Raw genomic sequence first — 27,124 nt, forward strand, 5'->3', positions numbered from 1 at the left:
AATTTTTTAAGAAGAATGCACATTTTTCAAAAGACTCACAGCTTTCCAAATAACTCTTTCAAGTGAGGATAGCCCCACACCTGTCTTAAATCCCAAATAATAAGAACCAGTTAATTAAGTAACTGGGTTAGTTCAAATTGGTCGTCACATTTTGGCATAGTAAGAACAGCAGCTACATGTAGTACATAGGGTTACATGTTTTAACCTGCTCAGTGTGATTTGATGTATTTTTGAATTTTACCAGGTTTCATGTGGTCTTGGCCATTTTCTTCCTCTTACGCATTTGACGTGTGTACATGTGACTGATCACATGACAGGAAACAGGAAAAACGGTATAAAAGAGGCAGCATGGCAAGCAAACAGCCTTTCACTTTACAAATCTGCTGGCGATCACCATTTCTGGACTGTGGTGTTTTATTCGACTTATCTTTGTAGATTCAAGCACTTGGAACATCACTTGGATTGCATTATACACGGCTGGAAACGTGCGGTGCTATGGAAACCCCCCCCAGTGGGACCCCTCTCTACTCTGTGTCGCAGTAGTCGTGGCCGAGAGGTTAAGGCGATGGACTTGAAATCCATTGGGGTCTCCCCGCGCAGGTTCGAACCCTGCCGACTACGAGTTGCGACCAATTGCATCTTCCACGGTCTTTGCTCTCTCTTCCACAATTCCTGTTTTGCAGGCTGCACAATGGCGCTTTGTTGATACGAGTATCAAGTTGGTGGTCTGAGCCCGGGTAGCTCAGTCGGTAGAGCATCAGACTTTTAATCTGAGCGTCCAGGGTTCAAGTGCCTGTTTGGGCGAAAGGCAGTCCTATCGATGGCGGCCTCCTGCTGCAGGGCCAGCATCTTCTAAACAATGCTCTCATCTTATTACTCAAGATTGTTCTTAAAGAAACGTGAAAAAGAACGTGCATTTTTGAAAAGACTCAAAACTTACAAAATAGCTCTTTTTAAAGTGAGGATAGCCCCACATCTCTCTTAAATGCCAAAGAATAAGAACCAGTTAATTCAGCAAATGGGTTTCTTCAAATTGGTTGTCTCTGAGCCCAAACGGCCCTAGCTAGGGTTACATGGTGTAGTGGTTAGCCCTCTGGACTCTGTTTTAGACCCTGTCTGAAGAATCTTTTGGCAGCAGTCAGTCAAAAACGCTTTCAGGGGTGCTTAGATTGGTTGCCGTCATGCGCAGGCTGTCTCTGTAGGGAAGTGAGCTTAAAAGAGCGGACCCAAGCTTGGAGAATGCGGGCATCGATCCCACTACCTCTCGTGATGCTAAGCGAGCGCTCTACCATTTGAGCTAATTCCCTTGCTTGGCTACAGACATGTTCAAACATTGCCTTCCGCAGAGCGCGACGCTATTTTTAAGGGGCTTGAATCTGTGAATTGAAGCAAATGAAGTTGGTGAATTAACCGAGATATTGTGCTTTAGTTTAAGGGGTACTGAGGCTTACTACCGAAGCTGTTTTGCCACCCAGGATCGCTAGCAACCATCAAGTTTTCGGGTCAACTGGGCTGAGAAGCGGCAAAAGTGCAGTCATGTGGGACTCCAGGCTCAGCACTGAAAAACCCCATCCACTTTTCAGCCTGCTTTGTCCTCAATGTGAAGCCTGATCTCCGTAGTCGTGGCAGAGTGTTCGCCTGCATGCAGAAGAGAAAGGGCTGTGTTATTTTTTTTTCTTTCTCCTCCCTCTCTGCCCCGGACCAATGCTTCCAGCCCTTCTCACCACTGAGGTTCAGTGGCGTGCCGTGATCGTATAGTGGTTAGTACTCTGCGCTGTGGCCGCAGCAACCCCGGTTCGAACCGGTCACGGCAGGCTTTTGCCAACAGGCAACAATCTTCTCTCCATGTTTTTGCCACCTCATCCGGTGCTGGTGCGAACTGCTTGCCAACTACGGATGGCGATTGCCCTTGACTTTAGTATTTGGTGCCGATAATTGTACCTTCCACGGTCTTTGCTCTCTTCCGCAATTCCGTTTTTGCAGGTTTCACCTCGGCGCTTTGTGGATACGTTATATACTAACAAGTAACAAGCCGGCAGATTGAGCCGGAGCCTGGATGGCGCTACCTGGAGCAGGATCGTCTGTGTTTCGCGGTCCAATCGCCGAGCTCACTTTCCATTTTGACAATGGATTTAACGGCCAACCGCATCGCGCTTTGAGAATGGACGGAGCCAATCAGAGCGCGAGCTGTCCATTGTTGGGGAGCCAATCAGAGCGCCGAGCTGTCCATTGTTGGGGAGCTGAATCAGAGCGCGAGCTGTCCATTGTTGGGGAGCCAATCCGGTCTCTCGCTATCCATTGTGTTGGGAGCAGACTTTACGCAGTCCTGAGGAAAATTGACAGATTTCAATATCGACAGAAGAAAATTGCATAATTCGACAAAGTAAGTATTAAATGTTTTTTTCCTCTCCGTTTGCTATGTTTTTTGAGCTGATAATTCATTACGCTTTTAGTCCGTTGCTCATGTTTTATGCTTAAAAACTATGACTTCGTGAACGACTTTTGAACATCTTCTCTATAATTACAATTTGCCTTTAATCTTATTTATTACATTCCATTTAGTCGCTTTTATATCTCGGGAAAAAAGCGTTATAACTGTCATTAAATTCCCGGGAATTCAAAATGATTTGACTTGAGTGACGGTGGTGTAGTAACCATGACGTGTTTTGTCGTCGCGTTGTTTGCCTTTAATCTTAGTTATTACATTCCATTTAGTCAGTTTGCAACTGTATAAACAAAGTTTTGCTATACATAAAAATCTGAATGAAAAAAACAACGTGACGCTTGTAAACATTTACTATGTGCAATATTTACTATAGTGGGAGTGTAGTAAAGTGTTTTGTTAGCATAGTTTCACAAGATTTTTAAAAGTTTATTTTGGGTAAAAAACAATCATTTTACATCAAAGTTTGTTGTTTTGCTATAGTGTGAATGTAGTAATCCTGTTTTGTGTTTGCAGATTGATTACTATTTGTATAAACATTACATATGCAAGTGTTAAACATAATCATTTTCAATGACAAAGGAAAGTAATACATCAATTAACCATAGATATATAAACGTGCAGTTACAAAAGTGTAGTTACTATGAAGAAACATACGTTTAACCACAGTTTTGAACTGAATTAACAATGCTTTTTACCAGTTAATTAAGTAACTGGGTTAGTTCAAATTAGTCATTCACATTTTGGCATAGTAAGAACAGCAGCTACATGTAGTACATAGGGTTACATGTTTTAACCTGCTCAGTGTGATTTGATGTATTTTTGAATTTACCAGGTTTCCATGTGGTCTTGGCCATTTTCTTCCTCTTACGCATTTGACGTGTGTACATGTGACTGATCACACATGACAGGAAACAGGAAAAACGGTATAAAAGAGGCAGCATGGCAAGCAAACAGCCTTTCACTTTACAAATCTGCTGGCGATCACCATTTCTGGACTGTGGTGTTTTATTCTGACTTATCTTTGTAGATTCAAGCACTTGGAACATCACTTGGATTGCATTATACACGGCTGGAAACGTGCGGTGCTATGGAAACCCCCAGTGGGACCCCTCTCTACCGGTGTTGCAGTAGTCGTGGCGAGTGGTTAAGGCGATGGACTAGAAATCCATTGGGGTCTCCCACGCAAGTTCTAATCCTGCCGACCACGCTTTTTATGCCCGCCCGCTGCATTGCATAAACAAGTCGCGGGACTTTTTGAATCCCTTGACTGTAGCACGCCGTCATCTTCAGTGGTCAGTACCCTGCGTTGTGGCCGCAGCAACCCCGCCTCCAATCCGGGTCTCGCCGTCTTTTTGCCCTCAGACTCCTATTTGCCACCTCACCCTTCAGCTGGACATTGTGTCTGAAGCTCGCTGGCGGTCTAATCTGCTTTCTTCCTGCAGTCAACGGACCTGGAGGGCAGCAGGTCGGTGTAGTCGTGGCCGAGAGGTTAAGGCGATGGACTTGAAATCCATTGGGGTCTCCCGCGCAGGTTCGAACCCTGCCGACTACTTGAGTTGCGACCAATTCCATCTTCCACGGTCTTTGCTCTCTCTTCACACTTCCTGTTTTGCAGGCTGCACAACGGCGCTTTGTTGATACGAGTATCAAGTTGGTGGTCTGAGCCCGGTAGCTCAGTCGGTAGAGCATCAGAATTTTAATCTGAGGTCCAGGTTCAAGTGCCTGTTTGGGCGAAAAGCAGTCCTATCGATGGCGGCCTCCTGCTGCAGGGCCAGCATCTTCTAAACAATGCTCTCATCTTATTACTCAAGATTGTTCTTAAAGAAACGTGGAAAAGAACGCGCATTTTGAAAAGACTCAAAACTTACAAAATAGCTCTTTAAAGTGAGGATAGCCCCACATCTCTCTTAAATGCCAAAGAATAAGAACCAGTTAATTCAGCAAATGGGTTACTTCAAATTGGTTGTCTCTGAGCCCAAACGGCCCTAGCTAGGGTTACATGGTGTAGTGGTTAGCCCTCTGGACTCTGTTTTAGACCCTGTATGAAGAATCTTTTGGCAGCAGTCAGTCAAAAACGCTTTCAGGGGTGCTTAGATTGGTTGCCGTCATGCGCAGGCTGTCTCTGGAGGAAGTGAGCTTAAAAGAGCGGACCCAAGCTTGGAGAATGCGGGCATCGATCCCACAACCTCTCGCATGCTAAGCGAAGGTTCTACCATTTGAGCTAATTCGCTTGCTTGGCTACAGACATGTCCAAACATTGCCTTTCGCAGAGCGACGTCTATTTTTAAGGGGCTTGAATCTGTGAATTGAAGCAAATGAAGTTGGTGAATTAACCGAGATATTGTGCTTTAGTTTAAGGGTACTGAGGCTTACTACCGAAGCTGTTTTGCCACCCAGGATCGCTAGCAACCATCAAGTTTTCAGTCAACTGGGCCGAGAAGCGGCAAAAGTGCAGTCATGTGGGACTCCAGGCTCAGCACTGAAAAACCCCATCCACTTTTCAGCCTGCTTTGTCCTCAATGTGAAGCCTGATCTCCATAGTCGTGGCAGAGTGTTCGCCTGCATGCAGAAGAGAAAGGGCTGTGTTATTTTTTTCTTTCTCCTCCCTCTCTGCCCGGACCAATGCTTCCAGCCCTTCTCACCACTGAGGCTCAGTGGCGTGCGCGTCGTCAGATAGTGGTTAGTACTCTCTGCGTTGTGGCCGCAGCAATCCCGGTTCGAACTGGTCACGGCAGGCTTTTTGCCAACAGGCAACAATCTTCTCTCCATGTTTTTTTGCCACCTCATCCGGTGCTGGTGCGAACCTTGCCAACTACGGATGGCGATTGCCCTTTGACTTTAGTATTTGGTGCCGATAATTGTACCTTCCACGGTCTTTGCTCTCTTCTTCGCAATTCCGTTTTTGCAGGCTTCACTCTCGCGCTTTGTGGATACGTTATATACTAACAAGTAACAAGCCGCAGATTGAGCCGGAGCCTGGATAGCTCAGTCGGTAGAGCATCAGACTTTTAATCTGAGGTCCAGGGTTCAAGTCCCTGTTCGGGCGCGAGGCAATCCTATTGATGGCGTGCTCTCCATATCCCTAGCTCGGCACACCCGAGTCAGCTCGTTGGGAAAGAGTGCTCATGAAGTCAACTGAGTGAGTCTCAGTTCTCCTAGTTGGTACCGCTGTTCCTCCTGCTGCAGGGCCAGCATCTTCTAAACATTGCTTTCATCTTATTCTCAAGATTGTTCTTAAAAAAATTTTTTAAGAAGAATGCACATTTTTCAAAAGACTCACAGCTTTCCAAATAACCCTTTCAAGTGAGGATAGCCCCACACCTGTCTTAAATCCCAAATAATAAGAACCAGTTAATTAAGTAACTGGGTTAGTTCAAATTGGTCGTCACATTTTGGCATAGTAAGAGCAGCAGCTTCATGGAGTACATAGGGTTACATGTTTTAACCTGCTCAGTGTGATTTGATGTATTTTTGAATTTTACCAGGTTTCCATGTGGTCTTGGCCATTTTCTTCCTCTTACGCATTTGGGCGTGTGTACATGTGACTGATCACATGACAGGAAACAGGAAAAAACGGTATAAAAGAGGCAGCATGGCAAGCAAACAGCCTTTCACTTTACAAATCTGCTGGCGATCACCATTTCTGGACTGTGGTGTTTTATTCGGACTTATCTTTGTAGATTCAAGCACTTGGAACATCACTTGGATTGCATTATACACGGCTGGAAACGTGCGGTGCTATGGAAACCGCCCCAGTGGGACCCTCTCTACTCGGTGTTGCAGTAGTCGTGGCTGAGTGGTTAAGGCGATGGACTAGAAATCCATTGGGGTCTCCCGTGCAGAGTTCGAATCCTGCCGACTACGCTTTGCGTTCCGCCCGCTGCATTGCATAAACAAGTCGCGGGACTTTTTGAATCCCTTGGACTGTAGCACGCCGTCATCTTCAGTGGTCAGTACCCTGCGTTGTGGCCGCAGCAACCCCGCCTCAATCCGGGTCTCGCCGTCTTTTGCCCTCAGACTCCTATTTGCCACCTCACCCTTCAGCTGGACATTGTGTCTGAAGCTCGCTGGCGGTCTATTCTGCTTTCTTCCTGCAGTCAACGGACCTGGAGGGCAGCAGATCAGTGTAGTCGTGGCCGAGAGGTTAAGGCGATGGACTTGAAATCCATTGGGGTCTCCCCGCGCAGGTTCGAACCCTGCCGACTACGAGTTGCGACCAATTGCATCTTCCACAGTCTTTGCTCTCTCTTCCACAATTCCTGTTTTGCAGGCTGCACAACGGCGCTTTGTTGATACGAGTATCAAGTTGGTGGTCTGAGCCCGGGTAGCTCAGTCGGTAGAGCATCAGACTTTTAATCTGAGGGTCCAGGGTTCAAGTGCCTGTTTGGGCGAAAAGCAGTCGTATCGATGGCGGCCTCCTGCTGCAGTGCCAGCATCTTCTAAACAATGCTCTCATCTTATTACTCAAGATTGTTCTTAAAGAAACGTGAAAAGAACGCGCATTTTTGAAAAGACTCAAAACTTACAAAATAGCTCTTTAAAGTGAGGATAGCCCACATCTCTCTTTAAATGCCAATGAATAAGAACCAGTTAATTCAGCAAATGGGTTACTTCAAATTGGTTGTCTCTGAGCCGAAACGGCCCTAGCTAGGGTTACATGGTGTAGTGGTTAGCCCTCTGGACTCTGTTTTAGACCCTGTATGAAGAATCTTTTGGCAGCAGTCAGTCAAAAAACGCTTTCAGGGGGTGCTTAGATTGGTTGCCGCCATGCCCCATCCACTTTTCAGCCTGCTTTGTCCTCAATGTGAAGCCTGATCTCCATAGTCGTGGGCAGAGTGTTCGCCTGCATGCAGAAGAGAAAGGGCTGTGTTATTTTTTCTTTCTCCTCCTCTCTGCCCCGGACCAATGCTTCCAGCCCTTCTCACCACTGAGGCTCAGTGGCGTGCCGTGATCGTGATAGTGGTTAGTACTCTGCGTTGTGGCGCAGCAATCCCGGTTCGAATCCGGGTCACGGCAGGCTTTTTGCCAACAGGCAACAATCTTCTCTCCCATGTTTTTGCCACCTCATCCGGTGCTGGTGCGAACCTTGCCAACTACGGATGGCGATTGCCCTTTGACTTTAGTATTTGGTGCCGATAATTGTACCTTCCACGGTCTTTTGCTCTCTCTTCCGCAATTCCGTTTTTGCAGGTTTCACCTCGGCGCTTTGTGGATACGTTATATACTAACAAGTAACAAGCCGGCACATTGAGCCGGAGCCTGGATAGCTCAGTCGGTAGAGCATCAGACTTTTAATCTGAGGGTCCAGGGTTCAAGTCCCTGTTCGGGTGCGAGGCAATCCCCATTGATGGCGGCCCTCCATATCCCTAGCTCGGCACACCCAGTCAGCTCGTTGGGAAAGAGTGCTCATGAAGTCAACTCAGTGAGTCTCAGTTCTCCTAGTTGGTACCATAGCTGTTCCTCCTGCTGCAGGGCCAGCATCTTCTAAACATTGCTTTCATCTTATTCCTCAAGATTGTTCTTAAAAATTTTTTAAGAAGAATGCACATTTTTCAAAAGACTCTCAGCTTTCCAAATAACTCTTTCAAGTGAGGATAGCCCCACACCTGTCTTAAATCCCAATAATAAGAACCAGTTAATTAAGTAACTGGGTTAGTTCAAACACCTGGTCGTCACATTTTGGCATAGTAAGAACAGCAGCTACATGTAGTACATAGGGTTACATGTTTTAACCTGCTCAGTGTGATTTGATGTATTTTTAATTTTACCAGGTTTCCATGTTGTCTTGGCCATTTTCTTCCTCTTACGCATTTGGCGTGCAGTGTGTACATGTGACTGATCACATGACAGGAAACAGGAAAAACGGTATAAAAGAGGCAGCATGGCAAGCAAACAGCCTTTCACTTTACAAATCTGCTGGCGATCACCATTTCTGGACTGTGGTGTTTTATTCGGACTTATCTTTGTAGATTCAAGCACTTGGAACATCACTTGGATTGCATTATACGGCTGGAAACGTGCGGTGCTATGGAAACCCCCAGTGGGACCCCTCTCTAGTCGGTGTTGCAGTAGTCGTGGGCCGAGTGGTTAAGGCGATGGACTAGAAATCCATTGGGGTCTCCCCAGCGCAGGTTCGAATCCTGCCGACCACGCTTTGCGTTCCGCCCGCTGCATTGCATAAACAAGTCGCGGACTTTTTGAATCCCTTGGACTGTAGCACGCCGTCATCTTCAGTGGTCAGTACCCTGCGTTGTGGCCGCAGCAACCCCGCTTCCAATCCGGGTCTCGCCGCTCTTTTGCCCTCAGACTCTATATTTGCCACCTCACCCTTCAGCTGGACATTGTGTCTGAAGCTCGCTGGCGGTCTATTCTGCTTTCTTCCTGCAGTCAACGGACCTGGAGGGCTGCAGGTCGGTGTAGTCGTGGCCGAGAGGTTAAGGCGATGGACTTGAAATCCATTGGGGTCTCCCCGCGCAGGTTCGAACCCTGCCGACTACGAGTTGCGACCAATTGCATCTTCCACGGTCTTTGCTCTCTCTTCCACAATTCCTGTTTTGCAGGCTGCACATAACGGGCGCTTTGTTGATACGAGTATCAAGTTGGTGGTCTGAGCCCGGGTAGCTCAGGCGGTAGAGCATCAGACTTTTAATCTGAGGGTCCAGGGTTCAAGTGCCTGTTTGGGCGAAAGGCAGTCCTATCAATGGCGGCCTCCTGCTGCAGGACCAGCATCTTCTAAACAATGCTCTCATCTTATTACTCAAGATTGTTCTTAAAGAAACGTGAAAAGAACGCGCATTTTGAAAAGACTCAAAACTTACAAAATAGCTCTTAAAGTGAGGATAGCCCCACATCTCTCTTAAATGCCAATGAATAAGAACCAGTTAATTCAGCAAATGGGTTACTTCAAATTGGTTGTTTCTGAGCCGAAACGGCCCTAGCTAGGGTTACATGGTGTAGTGGTTAGCCCTCTGGACTCTGTTTTAGACCCTGTATGAAGAATCTTTTGGCAGCAGTCAGTCAAAAAACGCTTTCAGGGGGTGTTTAGATTGGTTGCCGCCATGCCCCATCCACTTTTCAGCCTGCTTTGTCCTCAATGTGAAGCCTGATCTCCATAGTCGTGGCAGAGTGTTCGCCTGCATGCAGAAGAGAAAGGGCTGTGTTATTTTTTTTTCTTTCTCCTCCCTCTCTGCCCCGGACCAATGCTTCCAGCCCTTCTCACCACTGAGGCTCAGTGGCGTGCCGTGATCGTATAGTGGTTAGTACTCTGCGTTGTGGCCGCAGCAATCCCGGTTCGAACTGGTCACGGCAGGCTTTTGCCAACAGGCAACAATCTTCTCTCCCATGTTTTTTGCCACCTCATCCGGTGCTGGTGCGAACCTTTTGCGAACTACGGATGGCGATTGCCCTTTGACTTTAGTATTTGGTGCCGATAATTGTACCTTCCACGGTCTTTGCTCTCTCTTCCGCAATTCCGTTTTTGCAGGCTTCACCTCGGCGCTTTGTGGATACGTTATATACTAACAAGTAACAAGCCGGCAGATTGAGCTGGAGCCTGGATAGCTCAGTCGGTAGAGCATCAGACTTTTAATCTGAGGGTCCAGGGTTCAAGTCCTGTTCGGGCGCGAGGCAATCCTATTGATGGCGGCCTCCATATCCCTAGCTCGGCACACCCGAGTCAGCTCGTTGGGAAAGAGTGCTCATGAAGTCAACTGAGTGAGTCTCAGTTCTCCTAGTTGGTACCGCTGTTCCTCCTGCTGCAGGGCCAGCATCTTCTAAACATTGCTTTCATCTTATTCCTCAAGATTGTTCTTAAAAATTTTTTAAGAAGAATGCACATTTTTCAAAAGACTCACAGCTTTCCAAATAACTCTTTCAAGTGAGGATAGCCCCACACCTGTCTTAAATCCCAAATAATAAGAACCAGTTAATTAAGTAACTGGGTTAGTTCAAATTGGTCGTCACATTTTGGCATAGTAAAAACAGCAGCTACATGTAGTACATGTTTTAACCTGCTCAGTGTGATTTGATGTATTTTTGAATTTTACCAGGTTTCCATGTTGTCTTGGCCATTTTCTTCCTCTTACGCATTTGGACGTGTGTACATGTGACTGATCACATGACAGGAAACAGAAAAAAACGGTATAAAAGAGGCAGCATGGCAAGCAAACAGCCTTTCACTTTACAAATCTGCTGGCGATCACCATTTCTGGACTGTGGTGTTTTATTCGGACTTATCTTTGTAGATTCAAGCACTTGGAACATCACTTGGATTGCATTATACACGGCTGGAAACGTGCGGTGCTATGGAAACCGCCCCCAGTGGGACCCCTCTCTAATCGGTGTTGCAGTAGTCGTGGCCGAGTGGTTAAGGCGATGGCCTAGAAATCCATTGGGGTCTCTCCGCGCAAGTTCGAATCCTGCCGACTACGCTTTTGCGTTCCGCCCGCTGCATTGCATAAACAAGGTTGTGGCCGCAGCAACCCCGCTTCCAATCCGGGTCTCGCTGTCTTTTGCCCTCAGACTCCTATTTGCCACCTCACCCTTCAGCTGGACATTGTGCCTGAAGCTCGTTGGCGGTCTATTCTGCTTTCTTCCTGCAGTCAACGGACCTGGAGGGCAGCAGGTCGGTGTAGTCGTGGCCGAGAGGTTAAGGCGATGGACTTGAAATCCATTGGTGTCTCCCCGCGCAGGTTCGAATCCTGCCGACTACGAGTTGCGACCAATTGCATCTTCCATGGTCTTTGCTCTCTTTCCACAATTCCTGTTTTGCAGGTTGAACAACGCTTTCAGGGGGTGCTTAGATTGGTTGCCGCCATGCGCCAAAGCTGGGGAACAATAGTCTGTTAGAGGGGGGGAAGAAATGGAAGGCGAGGGAAGAAGGGGGGAGAAGGGGGAAGAAGAGAAAAAGAGAAAAAGGCGAAAAAGAGGAAAATGAGGAGGAAAGTGGCTCTAATCCCTTTGTGCGCTAAAGCAATGTTTTTGTAAGTGTTTGTTTGCAATAAATTGCTTTTAAAAAACGTTTTCCTGTTGTTTTATTCATTTGTGAGGGAGAACGGTTGATCACGAGGTACCTGGTTCGAATCCCGCTGCTGCCAGGAATAAAAGTCGTTACTTAATGCTACGAATTATTTCTGAAATTGCCAAAAACCTTGTATTAATTTTATGTTGCTGATTGTCAATATTCTCTTCAGTTCAGTTTTTCACTTTAGTTTAAATTACACTTCTACTGCAGCTATTTTCTAAATAAAATAGTATAAATAGTCAGTTTATTTCTGAAACAATCCTAAAATTTCTCTGAATTTTTAAAATGTCTATAACCTTTGAATGAAAATGTAGAAAAGTAAAACATATGGAAAAGAGAGTTATGTAATCAGGACCTTTTTATTATTTTTCAATTAGTCATAGCCAATTATTCATTGCAAAACAAACAGAAAGAACAGAACAATACACATGAACAAACCTTAAAAATATCCACGACACTTGTGCATTCAAAACAAAACTATACACATAAATAAACATCTTACATAAATAAAAAGTTTGAATTTCTCTTCGGTAAAAAAATTTAAATAAAACTATACACATAAATAAAACCTTCTTTTAAGTTTCTTTTTTTTATTTAGTTTTTTTAATATTGTCCAACCACTGCTCCTTTGGTAGTGTCTCTACAGAGGGGCAGTATATAATGCCCTTGTATTGGCTGTGCCCAGTCTCCACTGTCCTAAACTGCCCACATTTTTTACACGTATTGTGCTCTACTCATGGGTCAGTTTTCTAACTGGAGCACGAGCTGGAGCAGGAGGCCCTGTTAGTCCCTGCGTGGCCAATGGAGCCAGCATCACCAGCTGAGCACCTGGGAGTGGAGCAGGTAAAAGTCGCCGAGGGATTTGAGGTATCTCCGCTGCAGCGATGTTCCTCTTCCTCTTCTTCACACGTGCCTGGCCCACAGTGCTACTGGGCAGGTGGTATTGGTGAGATGGTCCTGCTTGGGGGCAGAGATGGGGGCGCACATTGGCAGAGGGTAGAGGGTCGGCTGCCACAGACAAACGGCTAGGCAGTTGCAGCCCCTGCATCAAAACTGCGCTGTCCTGCCTTTTCACCCTCTTGTTGTGCCACTGAACCAGTGTGGTGTGGCTCACATTCACCAGCTGCAAGGTGGTCTGCTGCATAACGGCGGCATTGGTCAGAATACGCTGCCTGATTTTTTTATAGTCCTCCAAGATGAGGTCCCACCTCGACACTGTGCCAACCCCCTTCTTCTTTGGGCTTTTGTGAATGGCACAGAGCTTGACAAAAATGGTCTCGATGAGACGACAGCAATCTGGCCACTGGGCAAGAGGGGCAGTGGTGGTGAGTGCATGCCTCTTTACACTTTCCACCCCTGGAGTGAACTCCTGCCTCTTCTTGGGGGATCTGAACCTCCCCGTGTCCAGCTTGCTCTGGTGTCTGGCAGCAAACACCACCCTCTGCTTATCATAGTCCAGCAGGTTCTGCCAAAGAGCAACTATGTTGCTCACCTAAGCAGATAGGGCATATTACACATAGCAAATGAGAAAACAAAACACGTGCAAGTGTTGACATATGGCAGGTCAATGGGGGGAAATAAGGAAACTTGAATGTTCCTGACCTGCTGGTTGGTGAGGATCAGCGATGACTGATTCTTAAGCTCCACCAGATACTCCGCCAGGCTGTCCACTCTGTCCATGCCTGGCACACCAGCACTATCTAAAGCCTGAGGAAAAAAAGACAGAAACGAGCAATATTATGACAGTTAAGTTTATACAGTTACGTTGGACAAAAAACAAATACATATATACACATTTCTAGATGTGATTTTGTTGACAAGCATCAAGTTCAGATAGTATAAAGAAGCTTCAGATCATCTTAAACTCTTTGTTTAACTTTTCTTAGCATAACAGTTCATAATCTATATTTGATATTTGTAATACAAATGTTAAAATGTTTTGTACTTTAACTAATTATAATAAATATTTAACAAATAAAACTATTTTATTGGCAAAACATAAATGTAATGATTTCCTGATAGAACAGAATAGAATAGAGTGTAAGAAAATATTAGGGAATACCCGTATGTTGGTAGAAAGGTTTCATTTATATATAATGTCATAAGCAATCCAAATCAGTCTGAGTGCACATATAACAAGGTATTTACATACCACAGATTCTGATGCACCTGGCATGGAGGAGGCAGCAGGCTGAATAAATGAAGCCGCAGCCAAGGTGGAGGAGGCAGCTGGCTGGACGGTGGAGGAGGCAGCTGGCTGGACGGTGGAGGCAGAAGCTGGCGGTGGAGGCGGCAGCTGGCTGGACGTTGGAGGAGGCAGCTGGCTGGACGGTGGAGGCAGAAGCCATTGTGGAGGCGGCAGCTGGCTGGACGTTGGAGGAGGCAGCTGGCTGGACGGTGGAGGCAGAAGCCAAGGTGGAGGCGGCAGCTGGCTGGACGTTGGAGGAGGCAGCTGGCTGGACGGTGGAGGCAGAAGCCAAGGTGGAGGCGGCAGCTGGCTGGACGGTGGACGCAGAAGCAGGCTGGACGGTGGAGGAGGCAGCTGGCTGGGACGATGGAGGAGGCAGCTGGCTGGACGGTGGACGCAGAAGCCATGGTGGAGGAGGCAGCTGGCAAAAAATGGGGGGAGACAGAGAAGCTTGGGTCATTGGTAAGACTTGACTGAGTAATGTCATCTATTTGTACTTCCCCGAAGCCCTCGTCCTCTTCGTCCACGCCTTCATCCACATCCTCCAACAGGTTTTCTGTTTCTCTGAGTCAGGATCCACTACTAGGGGCTGTCCAGTCTGACTGAGCAGGTAGTCAACACCAAGCAGCTCCTTTTAAAAAAATAAAAAAAAAAAAATAAAAAGGACACACACATACAGGAGAGGTCAAAATTTTGAACACATTACTATTTTTTATGTTTTTGAAAGATGTTTTACATGGTCAGGTTCAGCAATGAGAATAATAAAAGCAAAGACTCAGAACAGTGAAAACCACAAACCAAAAGTATTATGCAACCAGACAAGTGGATGACATACCAGTGTATTCAGCAGGTGGCTGGAAAGATGGCACAAAAGGCCGACCGAACACCTTCAGGCTGTTGGTGTTGACACAGTGGGTCATTTCCGGGCGACGTGAGAAGGGACGCTGGCTTGCTGGTCACTGATGCAGCTGCCCGGTCCTGATTCCACCTGTTCAGGCCTTCCAGCAGGTAGAGCTGAAAATTCAGCGCATTTGCACTGGTTCCTAGAAGAGGAAAAAATCATACACATAAAAATTACAAGCCTTTCGATATGAATAACAGAACTTGAAAATAATTAAAACTTTACACATGTGAGACAATCGACCTGGAATGAACCTGTTTAAGTGGCAGTGGAAGGACTCAAGGGACGTTGACCTCTGGCACAACGATACCTGGTCAGGATGACTCCGCCTTTGTGGTGGTGCCTATCTCTGTGTACAGAGGCACACCCGCACGCCCTGAATGCACCTGACATGCCGCTTTCTGCACACGCCAGATGTGCTCCATGCGCACCTCATCTAGAAGTGGCACACCCATAAGGTCCCTACCGTTTGCACCCCCCAGGTCCTGCAGCAGCCTCTCCATGAGGCGTATGGTGGCCTCTTTCACCTCGTGGTCCTCCCCGCGCAGTAAAGGCTCAGCTCCTTTTTACTGATGCTTCTGTCCACCAGGATGTCAGTAATAGCTGGCAAACCTTCCGCCATCATCTGTTTCCTTTTGCCTGCCGCAACAGACTGAGGTCTCCAGCGCCCCACTCAAAAATGCAGGCTGACAGGCATCCCATGAAGGTGGGATAGAGGGGATGGGCATCGGTGGTGCAGCCCACGGCCAGCCTCCTCATAAAGTGCCAGATGTCCAGCCGTATGTGAAGGTCTGCCACTCCCAAACCTGGTCTGCAGCTTGCTTGTCGCCTCCATCACTCACGCAGCAGCCACAGTCCACATAAAGCAGCACTGGTGGTGGAATGGCAGCCTTGCGGTAGCGCTCCATTACACCAGCCACCATTCTGCTCAGTCCTGGCCCTCTTGCACTGACAGCACACTGGTCACTATCTGGCCAACCTCATTTCCAATGGAGGTTACCCAGAGTGCTGTCCTCTCGCCCATGGCCGGCCAGCTTCTTTGTGATCTGAAATTTACAAATGTAACAAGACTTTTATGATGTGACAACAATGAACAATAATAACAATAATGTCTTTCTGATGGTATATATTTATATAAAGGAACACTACAGAATGGAATTTTTTACGTTACCTTTTTGGAATCCATCTTTAAGATGTTGCCAAAGATGGATGTGATGCTGGCTTTTATATGCTCAATTCTGGAGAGGATATCCCTGCCGTATACTGACAGCAGCCAACGACTGGTGGGAATGTCGATTGGCTCTGGAGGCTCCTGGCAGACCACCGGATACAGGCTGGGTCGATCGACAAAGTCAGCACACTCCCCAAGATAGTGTGCCAGCCGATTCAGCCATTCCTCTCCATGGTTCTTTCAACTGCCGCCCAATCGAGCTGGACTGTTGCCTAGCGCCCGTCCCGGCAGCCTAATGACACGGATGTCACAGGCATACCTAAAAATGTTAATTTTGGATGATTATTTGCATGTTCATTGTGGAGTCGTTTCAGTCTTCACAAAAGCCATCTTTAGACTACTTTACCGCTGACTTACTTGCGTGTCAGAATCAGCCGGAACATTTTCTGCGCGGCAGGTCGAGCTGGTCCCGGACAGTCTGGCTTGTTGACAGATAGTTTTGAGAACACACAGTACACCTGGGAGTGTCTCTGTCACCAGCAGGTAGTACCTGTCAATATCCAGGACCTTCCTGGCCCTTTTGTGGACACCATAACCTGTTAGGTTCTTGTTACAAGTCGGACAGTGAACCGTCACCTTCCACAGGTGGTAGGGCATCCACACCATTAGCCGATGGGTAAAGAACCGGTCAGGTGTTGGTGTCTGGTGGTAAATGAGGGCCGGGATGGGAGGCTCATACCACAGCTTCAAATCTGGCCGCAGCTTGCCAGAGTGAAATAAAGTGTTGGCAATCCACCTTTGGTCCTGCACAGGGATGGTCTTGCCTAATTCAACTGGTAGCCTGACTGAAGCTAAGTCCTCGGCAGGGGTTGGCTGGACTCTTCTAGGCTCCTCCTGATTGGATGAAAATTAGATTTTTGTGTAAATGAAGCCTGCAACTACTATACACTACAGTCAATAAATTGGTGATAATGTACTCACAGAGAATGGAGCAGGAACGTGGGTCTGCAGTAAGGATGGGCTGGGAGGTCTCGGAGAGGAAGAAGAAGAGCTTGCCGTCCCACAGAGGATGGAAAAGGGCGAGGGGTCTCACAGTGGCCACGGTTGGAGTCCTCACAGAGGATGGAGAAGGTGAGGGGCTGGGAGGAGAAGCACTTGGGGTCCTCACAAAGGATGGAGAAGGGCAAGGGGTTCTCACAGTGGCCACGGTTAGAGTCCTCACAGAGGATGGAGAAGGTGAGGGGCTGGGAGGAGAAGCACTTGGGGTCCTCACAGAGGATGGAGAAGGGCTGGGGTCTTCCGCTCTACTAAATTGGGCTTTAGTGAAGACAACTGTGACCCACTATACCGTGATTTAGTGAACTAAAAAGAGAAACAAAGTTAACATCATCATGCAACTAGGTGGTCATCCAAGATACGTTGATTATTTTTTTTATTATACAGTTTAATTGGAGTCTATTATGTACTTTGTGTGTTACTTTGTGTGTGTGTGTGTGTGTGTGTGTGTGTGTGTGTGTGCGTGCATGTCCGTGTGTGTGTGCGTGTCCGTAGGTGTTTGTGTTCACCTGGTATTTATCATGTTATTGTGTCGTCACAAGGATAGGAATACCAGTAAATTTTGTAAATCATATCAAACAAATCCAAGATCATTCTAAATATAACATTAACTACAAAGAAAATATTCACCATTGATAAAGTAGAAGAGGGCCTCAGGAATGACCGTGGGCAGGAGCCGTGTCTGGAAGCCTCAGATTGTGGAGGTGCAGCAGTGGCCTGTGATAAAGTAGCAGTGGCAGGCTGGAAACAACAGCAGAAGAGCATGAGGTGTATTGAAACAGCACAACAACATTGTGATATTGAAATTTAATGTAATTTTAAAATATATGACCTTGGTGGTGTGGAATCCACAACTGCATGCCTTGGACCCACCAAAGAGGGTGGTCTGTCCATGAGCTTGCAGGGGCATTTCTCAATCTGAAAATGTAAATTTTACTGTTTACTGATTTGGTCTGCACCATTGTCAGATGACCCCTTTTTCCAGCCTTGTTGTGTTTTGTCACTTTCCTTATCTACAAAGAGATCCCAAATGTAGTTGTAAAACCTTTGGTGTTTAGGTTCCCCGTGCTCCAGTGTCACACCTGGACGGAACACGCTCAGAGACCCAAAAGGCGGACACACCCCTTCCCAACAGAAACACAGTTCTACCAAGTTCTAATCTTTTCCATAATATAAGTGATTACTGTGAAATTGAGACCAATTTACCAATCGCACTGAGACCTTTCAAATGAAACCAAACATTCAAAAGTGAAGAACAATAGGTTCATAAGACACATGACATATAATGCCTTACTCCTAATTAACTTTAAACCAAGTATTTTGGGCAGAAGGAGGGGAAGCAGGAAGAGCAGAGGTGAAGAGGGTGTCATAAACACAACAGGGGGTGGTGGTGTTGTTTGCTCTCTTTTGAAGTCCTTTTGTTCCTTTGGATATCCCTTCTCAGATTAGTCTTATTGCATTTACAGGTTTTGATTCACCTCCGTACAATATAATGAGATACTGGTAACTTTACCTTCTGGTAGAGGTCATACCACTTCCGCTGCCGTGGTGCTGGTCTGTTGCCTCCAGAAGGCCATGCACCAGAACTTGCAAAAGCCCTCAACCTGGTCATCCACTCGACATCACCCATGGCCTTGTGGGTCTTTGGCTTGGTACTCATCTAAACACAATTTGGAAGTAACTCTAAATAATGTGCATTTTTGCAAGTACTGGACAACTACACAGACAATTTCAATTTGTTTATAATGATATAATTATATATATATATATATATATATATATATATATATATATACATACATACATACATACATATATGTATACATATATACATACATACATATATATACATACATACATATATATATATATATATATATATATATATATATATATATATATATATATATATATACACACACATTCAAGGTAACAAATAATAGCACTCATTACAGCAAATGAAAATTATTTTACTACAAATAAATAATAAATAAACCTTGTTTTTAAAGTGTTACACTTTAATTATACAGTATTTGAACATTATTATTACTAAATGCACTTACAATAGAGGTAAGATTAGTTTTTGTTTAGTTTGAATAGTTACATCCAATTATGCCAATTTACTGTTATGTTAGTTACTACATTTAGTGTGTAATAATGACATCAAAAATAAAACGCATTGTTAATTCAGTTCAAAACTGTGGTTAAACGTATGTTTCTTCATAGTAACTACACTTTTGTAACTGCACGTTTATATATCTATGGTTAATTAATTTATTACTTTCCTTTGTCATTTAAAATGATTATGTTTAGCACTTGCATATGTGTTTATACAAATAGTAATCAATCTGCAAACACAAAACAGGATTACTACATTCACACTATAGCAAAACGACAAATTTTGATGAACTACTGTTTTTCACCCAAAATAAATATAATTTTTTTTGTTTAAATTACAGGCATATAAGAGTTTAATATGTGAGATTATAAACTATGAAACTATGCTAACAAAACACTTTTCCTACACTTCCACTATAGTAAATATTGCACATGCTAAATGTTTATGTTGTTTTTTTTTCAGTCATAAAAATCTGTATAGCAAAACTTTGTTTATACAGTTGAAACCTGATCTTCCAAAGAATAATAACAATAATAAAGAGATTACTACACTTTCACTACTGTACTTTACTGACTATGTCTTCAAGCATTTTTTTTACACTGCACGACAGTTTATACCGTTCGAGTAAAAAAAAAAATCATGGAACGTAATAAGTAAGATTAAAGGCAAACAACACGACGACAAACACACGACAAAACACGTCATGGTTACTACACCACACGTCACTCAAGTCAAATCATTTAGAATTTCCCCGGGGAATTTAATGACAGTTGTAACGAACGCGAGATATAAAACGACTAAATGGAATTTAATAAGTAAGATTAAAGGCAAATTGCAATTATAGAGATGATGTTAAAAACTCGCTACGAAGTCATAGTTTTTAAATGCAAAACAAGAACGATGGACGAAAAACGTAATGAATTATCAGTTCAAAAACATAGCAAACGGAGAGAAAAAAAACATTTAATACTTACTTTGTCGAATTATGCAATTTTCTTCTGTCTGTCGAATTGAAATCAGGACTGCGTAAAGTCAGCTAAAACTAAGCAGTTTTATTCTCGCTGATCTCACTTGGAAACGCTGATTGAGCGGTGCGCTCGGGCAACGCGATTGGCTCGCCCATTCTCGCAACACAGAGCGATTGGCTCCCAACAATGGACAGCTCGCGCTCTGATTGGCTCCCCAACAATGGACAGCTCGCGCTCTGATTGGCTCCCCAACAATGGACAGCTCGCGCTCTGATTGGCTCCCCAACAATGGACAGCTCGCGCTCTGATTGGCTCCCCGCCCATTCTCTAGCGCGACGCGTTGGCCGCTCTGGCCCATTGTCAAAATGGAAAGCGAGCTCGGCGATTGGACCGCTAAACACAGACGATCCTGCTCCAGGTAGCGCCATCCACTTTTCAGCCTGCTTTGTCCTCAATGTGAAGCCTGATCTCCATAGTCGTGGAAGATGCTGGCCCTGCTGCAGGGCCAGCATCTTCTAAACAATGCTCTCATCTTATTACTCAAGATTGTTCTTAAAGAAACGTGAAAAGAACGCGCATTTTTGAAAAGACTCAAAACTTACAAAATAGCTCTTTAAAGTGAGGATAGCCCCACATCTCTTTTAAATGCCAAAGAATAAGAACCAGTTAATCTAGCAAATGGGTTACTTCAAATTGGTTGTCTCTGAGCCCAAACGGCCCTAGCTAGGTTACATGGTGTAGTGGTTAGCCCTCTGACTCTGTTTTAGACCCTGTCTGAAGAATCTTTTGGCAGCAGTCAGTCAAAAACGCTTTCAGGGGGTGCTTAGATTGGTTGCCGCCATGCGCAGGCTGTCTCTGGAGGGAAGTGAGCTTAAAAGAGCGGACCCAAGCTTGGAGAATGCGGGCATCGATACCACTACCTCTCGCATGCTGCTTAGCGCTCTACCATTGGAGCTAATTTCCTGCTTGGCTACAGACATGTCCAAACATTGCCTTCGCAGAGCGACGCCTATTTTTAAGGGGCTTGAATCTGTGAATTGACGAAATGAAGTTGGTGAATTAACCGAGATATTGTGCTTTAGTTTAAGGGGTACTGAGGCTTACTACCGCTGTTTTGCCACCCAGGATCGCTAGCAACCATCAAGTTTTCGGTCAACTGGGCCGAGAAGCGCAAAAGTGCAGTCATGTGGGACTCCAGGCTCAGCACTGAAAAACCCCATCCACTTTTCAGCCTGCTTTGTCCTCAATGTGAAGCCTGATCTCCGTAGTCGTGGCAGAGTGTTCGCTGCATGCAGAAGAGAAAGGGCTGTGTTATTTTTTTTCTCCTCCCTCTCTGCCCCGGACCAATGCTTCCAGCCCTTCTCACCACTGAGGCTCAGTGGCGTACGTGATCGTGATAGTGGTTAGTACTCATGCGTTGTGGCGCAGCAACCCCCGGTTCAACTGGTCACGGCAGGCTTTTGCCAACAGGCAACGATCTTCTCCCATGTATTTTTGCCACCTCATCCGGTGCTGGTGCGAACCTTGCCAACTACGGATGGCGATTGCCCTTGACTTTAGTATTTGGTGTCGATAATTGTACCTGCCACGTCTTTGCTCTCTCTTCCGCACTCCGCTTTTGCAGGCTTCACCGGCGCTTTGTGGATACGTTATATACTAACAAGTAACAAGCCGGCAGATTGAGCCGGAGCCTGATAGCTCAGTCGGTAGAGCATCAGACTTTTAATCTGAGGGTCCAGGGTTCAAGTCCCTGTTCGGGCGTGAGGCAATCCTATTGATGGCGGCCTCCATATCCCTAGCTCGGCACACCTCAGTCAGCTCGTTGTGAAAAAAAGAGTGCTCATGAAGTCAACTGAGTGAGTCTCAGTTCTCCTAGTTGGTACCGCTGTTCCTCCTGCTGCAGGGCCAGCATCTTCTAAACATTGCTTTCATCTTATTCTCAAGATTGTTCTTAAAAAAATTTTTAAGAAGAATGCACATTTTTCAAAAGACTCACAGCTTTCCAAATAACTCTTTCAAGTGAGGATAGCCCCACACCTGTCTTAAATCCCAATAATAAGAACCAGTTAATTAAGTAACTGGGTTAGTCTAAATTGGTCGTCACATTTTGGCATAGTAAGAACAGCAGCTACATGTAGTACATAGGGTTACATGTTTTAACCTGCTCAGTGTGATTTGATGTATTTTTGAATTTTACCAGGTTTCCATGTGGTCTTGGCCATTTTCTTCCTCTTACGCATTTGGACGTGTGTACATGTGACTGATCACATGACAGGAAACAGGAAAAACGGTATAAAAGAGGCAGCATGGCAAGCAAACAGCCTTTCACTTTACAAATCTGCTGGCGATCACCATTTCTGGACTGTGGTGTTTTATTCGGACTTATCTTTGTAGATTCAAGCACTTGGAACATCACTTGGATTGCATTATACACGGCTGGAAACGTGGCGTGCTATGGAAACCCCCCAGTGGGACCCCTCTCTATTCGGTGTTGCAGTAGTCGTGGCCGAGTGGTTAAGGCGATGGACTAGAAATCCATTGGGGCTCCTCGCGCAGTTCGAATCCTGCCGACTCACGCTTTTTGCGTTCGCCCGCTGCATTGCATAAACAAGTCGCGGACTTTTTGAATCCTGGACTGTAGCACGCCGTCATCTTCAGTGGTCAGTACCCTGCGCTGTGGCCGCAGCAACCCCGCTTCCAACCGGTCTCGCCGCCTTTTGCCCTCAGACTCCTATTTGCCACCTCACCCTTCAGCTGGACATTGTGTCTGAAGCTCGCTGGCGGTCTATTCTGCTTTCTTCCTGCAGTCAACGGACCTGGAGGGCAGCAGGTCGGTGTAGTCGTGGCCGAGAGGTTAAGGCGATGGACTTGAGATCCATTGGGGTCTCCCCGCAGGTTCGAACCCCGCCGATCACGAGTTGCGACCAATTGCATCTTCCACAGTCTTTGCTCTCTCTTCACACTTCCTGTTTTGCAGGCTGCACAACGGCGCTTTGTTGATACGAGTATCAAGTTGGTGGTCTGAGCCCGGGTAGCTCAGTCGGTAGAACATCAGAATTTTAATCTGAGGGTCCAGGGTTCAAGTGCCTGTTTGGGCGAAAGGCAGTCCTATCGATGGCGGCCTCCTGCTGCATGGCCAGCATCTTCTAAACAATGCTCTCATCTTATTACTCAAGATTGTTCTTAAAGAAACGTGAAAAGAACGCCAGCATTTTTGAAAAGACTCAAAACTTACAAAATAGCTCTTTAAAGTGAGGATAGCCCCACATCTCTCTTAAATGCCAAAGAATAAGAACCAGTTAATTCAGCAAATGGGTTACTTCAAATTGGTTGTCTCTGAGCCCAAACGGCCCTAGCTAGGTGTGACATGGTGTAGTGGTTAGCCCTCTGACTCTGTTTTAGACCCTGTCTGAAGAATCTTTGGCAGCAGTCAGTCAAAAAACGCTTTCAGGGGTGCTTAGATTGGTTGCGCCATGCGCAGGCTGTCTCTGTAGGGAAGTGAGCTTAAAAGAGCGGACCCAAGCTTGGAGAATGCGGGCATCGATCCCACTACCTCTCGCATGCTGCTTTGGCGCGCCACCATTTGAGCTAATTCCCTTGCTTGGCTACAGACATGTCCAAACACTGCTCTTCGCAGAGCGCACGCCTATTTTTAAGGGGCTTGAATCTGTGAATTGAAGCAAATGAAGTTGGTGAATTAACCGAGATATTGTGCTTTAGTTTAAGGGGTACTGAGGCTTACTACAAGCTGTTTTGCCACCCAGGATCGCTAGCAACCATCAAGTTTTTGGTCAACTGGCCGAGAAGCGCAAAAGTGCAGTCATGTGACTCCAGGCTCAGCACTGAAAACCCCCATCCACTTTTCAGCCTGCTTTGTCCTCAATGTGAAGCCTGATCTCCGTAGTCGTGGCAGAGTGTTCGCCTGCATGCAGAAGAGAAAGGGCTGTGTTACTTTTTTTCTTTCTCCTCCTCTCTGCCCCGGACCAATGCTTCCAGCCCTTCTCACCACTGAGGCTCAGTGGCGCGTGCCGTGATCGTGATAGTGGTTAGTACTCTCCGCGCAGTGGCCGCAGCAACCCGGTTTGAATCTGATCACGGCAGGCTTTTGCCAACAGGCAACGACATCTTCTCTCCCATGTTTTTGCCACCTCATCCGGTGCTGGTGCGAACCTTGCCAACTACGGATGGCGATTGCCCTTTGACTTTAGTATTTGGTGCCGATAATTGTACCTTCCACGGTCTTTGCTCTCTCTTCCGCAATTCCGCTTTTTGCAGGCTTCACCTCGGCGCTTTTGTGGATACGTTATATACTAACAAGTAACAAGCCGGCAGATTGAGCCGAGCCTGGATAGCTCAGTCGGTAGAGCATCAGACTTTTAATCTGAGGGACCAGGGTTCAAGTCCCTGTTCGGCGCGACGCAATCCTATTGATGGCGCCTCCATATCCCTAGCTCGGCACACCCGAGCCAGCTCGTGGGAAAGAGTGCTCATGAAGTCAACTGAGTGAGTCTCAGTTCTCCTAGTTGGTACCGCTGTTCCTCCTGCTGCAGGGCCAGCATCTTCTAAACATTGCTTTCATCTTATTCTCAAGATTGTTCTAAAAAAATTTTTTAAGAAGAATGCACATTTTTCAAAAGACTCACAGCTTTCCAAATAACTCTTTCAAGTGAGGATAGCCCCACACCTGTCTTAAATCCCAAATAATAAGAACCAGTTAATTAAGTAACTGGGTTAGTTCAAATTGGTCGTCACATTTTGGCATAGTAAGAACAGCAGCTACATGTAGTACATAGGGTTACATGTTTTAACCTGCTCAGTGTGATTTGATGTATTTTTGAATTTTACCAGGTTTCCATGTGGTCTTGGCCATTTTCTTCCTCTTACGCATTTGGACGTGTGTACATGTGACTGATCACATGACAGGAAACAGGAAAAACGGTATAAAAGAGGCAGCATGGCAAGCAAACAGCCTTTCACTTTACAAATCTGCTGGCGATCACCATTTCTGGACTGTGGTGTTTTATTCGACTTATCTTTGTAGATTCAAGCACTTGGAACATCACTTGGATTGCATTATACACGGCTGGAAACGTGCGGTGCTATGGAAACCCCCAGTGGGACCCCTCTCTACTCTGTGTTGCAGTAGTCGTGGGCCCGAGAGGTTAAGGCGATGGACTTGAAATCCATTGGGGTCTCCCCGCCAAGCAGGTTCGAACCCTGCCGACTCACGAAGCTTGCTGACCAATTGCATCTTCCACGGCTCTTTGCTCTCTTCCACAATTCCTGTTTTGCAGGCTGCACAACGGGCGCTTTGTTGATACGAGTATCAAGTTGGTGGTCTGAGCCCGGTAGCTCAGTCGGTAGAGCATCAGACTTTAATCTGAGCGCCCAGGGTTCAAGTGCCTGTTTGGGCGAAAAGGCAGTCCTATCGATGGCGGCCTCCTGCTGCAGGCCAGCATCTTCTAAACAATGCTCTCATCTTATTACTCAAGATTGTTCTTAAAGAAACGTGAAAAGAACGTGGCATTTTGAAAAGACTCAAAACTTACAAAATAGCTCTTTAAAGTGAGGATAGCCCCACATCTCTCTTAAATGCCAAAGAATAAGAACCAGTTAATTCAGCAAATGGGTTACTTCAAATTGGTTGTCTCTGAGCCCAAACGGCCCTAGCTAGGGTTACATGGTGTAGTGGTTAGCCTCTGACTCTGTTTTAGACCCTGTCTGAAGAATCTTTTGGCAGCAGTCAGTCAAAAACGCTTTCAGGGGTGCTTAGATTGGTTGCCGTCATGCGCAGGCTGTCTCTGTAGGGAAGTGAGCTTAAAAGAGCGGACCCAAGCTTGGAGAATGCGGGCACGATCCCACTACCTCTCGCATGCTGCGCAGCGCCTACCATTTGAGCTAATTCCCTTGCTTGGCTACAGACATGTCCAAACATTGCCTTCATGAGAGCGCACGCCTATTTTTAAGGGGCTTGAATCTGTGAATTGAAGCAAATGAAGTTGGTGAATTAACCGAGATATTGTGCTTTAGTTTAAGGGGTACTGAGGCTTACTACCTGGCTGTTTTGCCACCCAGGATCGCTATAGCAACCATCAAGTTTTCGGTCAACTGGGCCGAGAAGCGGCAAAGTGCAGTCATGTGGACTCCAGGCTCAGCACTGAAAACCCCATCCACTTTTCAGCCTGCTTTGTCCTCAATGTGAAGCCTGATCTCCGTAGTCGTGGCAGAGTGTTCGCCTGCATGCAGAAGAGAAAGGGCTGTGTTATTTTTTTTTCTTTCTCCTCCCTCTCTGCCCCGGACCAATGCTTCCAGCCCTTCTCACCACTGAGGTTCAGTGGCGTGCCGTGATCGTGATAGTGGTTAGTACTCTCTTGCTAGGGCCGCAGCAACCCCGGTTCGAACTGGTCACGGCAGGCTTTTTGCCAACAGGCAACAATCTTCTCCCATGTTTTTTGCCACCTCATCCGGTGCTGGTGCGAACCTTGCCAACTACGGATGGCGATTGCCCTTTGACTTTAGTATTTGGTGCCGATAATTGTACCTTCCACGGTCTTTGCTCTCTCTTCCGCAATTCCGTTTTTGCAGGTTTCACCTCGGCGCTTTGTGGATACGTTATATACTAACAAGTAATAAGCCGGCAGATTGAGCCGAGCCTGGATGGCGCTTACCTGGAGCAGGATCGCCTGTGTTTCATGCGCGTCCAATCGCCGAGCTCACTTTCCATTTTGACAATGGATTTAACGGCCAACCAAGCACGCGCTTTGAGAATGGACGGGAGCCAATCAGAGCGCGAGCTGTCCATTGTTGGGGAGCCAATCAGAGCGCGAGCTGTCCATTGTTGGGGAGCCAATCAGAGAGGTAGGGGAACAATAGTCTGTTAGAGGGGGGGAAGAAATGGAAGGCGAGGGAAGAAGGGGGGAGAAGGGGGAAGAAGAGAAAAAGGCGAAAAAGAGGAAAATGAGGAGGAAAGTGGCTCTAATCCCTTTAGCGCTAAAAGCAATGTTTTTGTAAGTGTTTGTTTGCAATAAAATTGCTTTTAAAAAACGTTTTCCTGTTGTTTTATTCATTTGTGAGGGAGAACGGTTGATCACGAGGTACCTGGTTCGAATCCCGCTGCTGCCAGGAATAAAAGTCGTTACTTAATGCTACGAATTTTTTCTGAAATTGCCAATAAACCTTTTATTAATTTTATGTTGCTGATTGTCAATATTCTCTTCAGTTCAGTTTTTCACTTTTAATTTAAATTATACTTC

The 27,124-nt window shown here is 46.1% G+C and overlaps 1 protein-coding gene and 7 non-coding genes across 8 annotated transcripts; 7 read left to right on the forward strand and 1 right to left on the reverse strand.

Annotated features, from left to right (window-relative positions):
* The first annotated feature begins 539 nt into the window (after positions 1-539).
* Positions 540-621, forward strand: trnas-uga. The gene has a single exon. It is a non-coding gene; the product is annotated as a tRNA-Ser (tRNA).
* A 3,296-nt stretch (positions 622-3,917) lies between these two features.
* On the forward strand, positions 3,918-3,998 carry trnas-uga. Its single transcript has one exon. It is a non-coding gene; the product is annotated as a tRNA-Ser (tRNA).
* Positions 3,999-6,228: 2,230 nt separating this feature from the next.
* trnas-aga lies at positions 6,229-6,310 on the forward strand. The gene has a single exon. It is a non-coding gene; the product is annotated as a tRNA-Ser (tRNA).
* Positions 6,311-6,572: 262 nt separating this feature from the next.
* On the forward strand, positions 6,573-6,654 carry trnas-uga. The gene has a single exon. It is a non-coding gene; the product is annotated as a tRNA-Ser (tRNA).
* A 1,860-nt stretch (positions 6,655-8,514) lies between these two features.
* trnas-aga lies at positions 8,515-8,598 on the forward strand. Its single transcript has one exon. It is a non-coding gene; the product is annotated as a tRNA-Ser (tRNA).
* A 264-nt stretch (positions 8,599-8,862) lies between these two features.
* On the forward strand, positions 8,863-8,944 carry trnas-uga. The gene has a single exon. It is a non-coding gene; the product is annotated as a tRNA-Ser (tRNA).
* Positions 8,945-11,075: 2,131 nt separating this feature from the next.
* On the forward strand, positions 11,076-11,157 carry trnas-uga. Its single transcript has one exon. It is a non-coding gene; the product is annotated as a tRNA-Ser (tRNA).
* A 1,041-nt stretch (positions 11,158-12,198) lies between these two features.
* Positions 12,199-15,060, reverse strand: LOC122342356. The gene is made up of 6 exons (XM_043236136.1): positions 14,925-15,060; positions 14,537-14,699; positions 14,154-14,220; positions 13,621-13,701; positions 13,071-13,175; positions 12,199-12,960 (listed from the first exon to the last, which is right to left on the reverse strand). The coding sequence occupies exons 1-6, from the start codon at positions 15,058-15,060 to the stop codon at positions 12,199-12,201; spliced, it is 1,314 nt and encodes a 437-aa protein (XP_043092071.1).
* Between the last annotated feature and the right edge of the window lie 12,064 nt (positions 15,061-27,124).

The sequence above is a fragment of the Puntigrus tetrazona genome, chromosome 4 (assembly GCF_018831695.1).
Source record: "Puntigrus tetrazona isolate hp1 chromosome 4, ASM1883169v1, whole genome shotgun sequence".
In the NCBI taxonomy this organism is placed as follows: Eukaryota; Metazoa; Chordata; class Actinopteri; order Cypriniformes; family Cyprinidae; genus Puntigrus; species Puntigrus tetrazona.

What these genes read in the sequence shown, in the direction of transcription:
- LOC122342356 (XM_043236136.1), bottom strand. Translation starts at nt 15,060, where the DNA reads ATGGAGAGGCTGCTGCAGGACCTGGGGGGTGCAAACGGTAGGGACCTT. An exon ending in GGTGCATTCAGGGCGTGCGG is followed by an intron (nt 14,700 to 14,924) that starts GTGTGCCTCTGT and finishes TTCCTCTTCTAG; the next exon opens with GAACCAGTGCAAATGCGCTG. An exon ending in TGATCCTCACCAACCAGCAG is followed by an intron (nt 12,961 to 13,070) that starts GTCAGGAACATT and finishes CTATCTGCTTAG; the next exon opens with GTGAGCAACATAGTTGCTCT.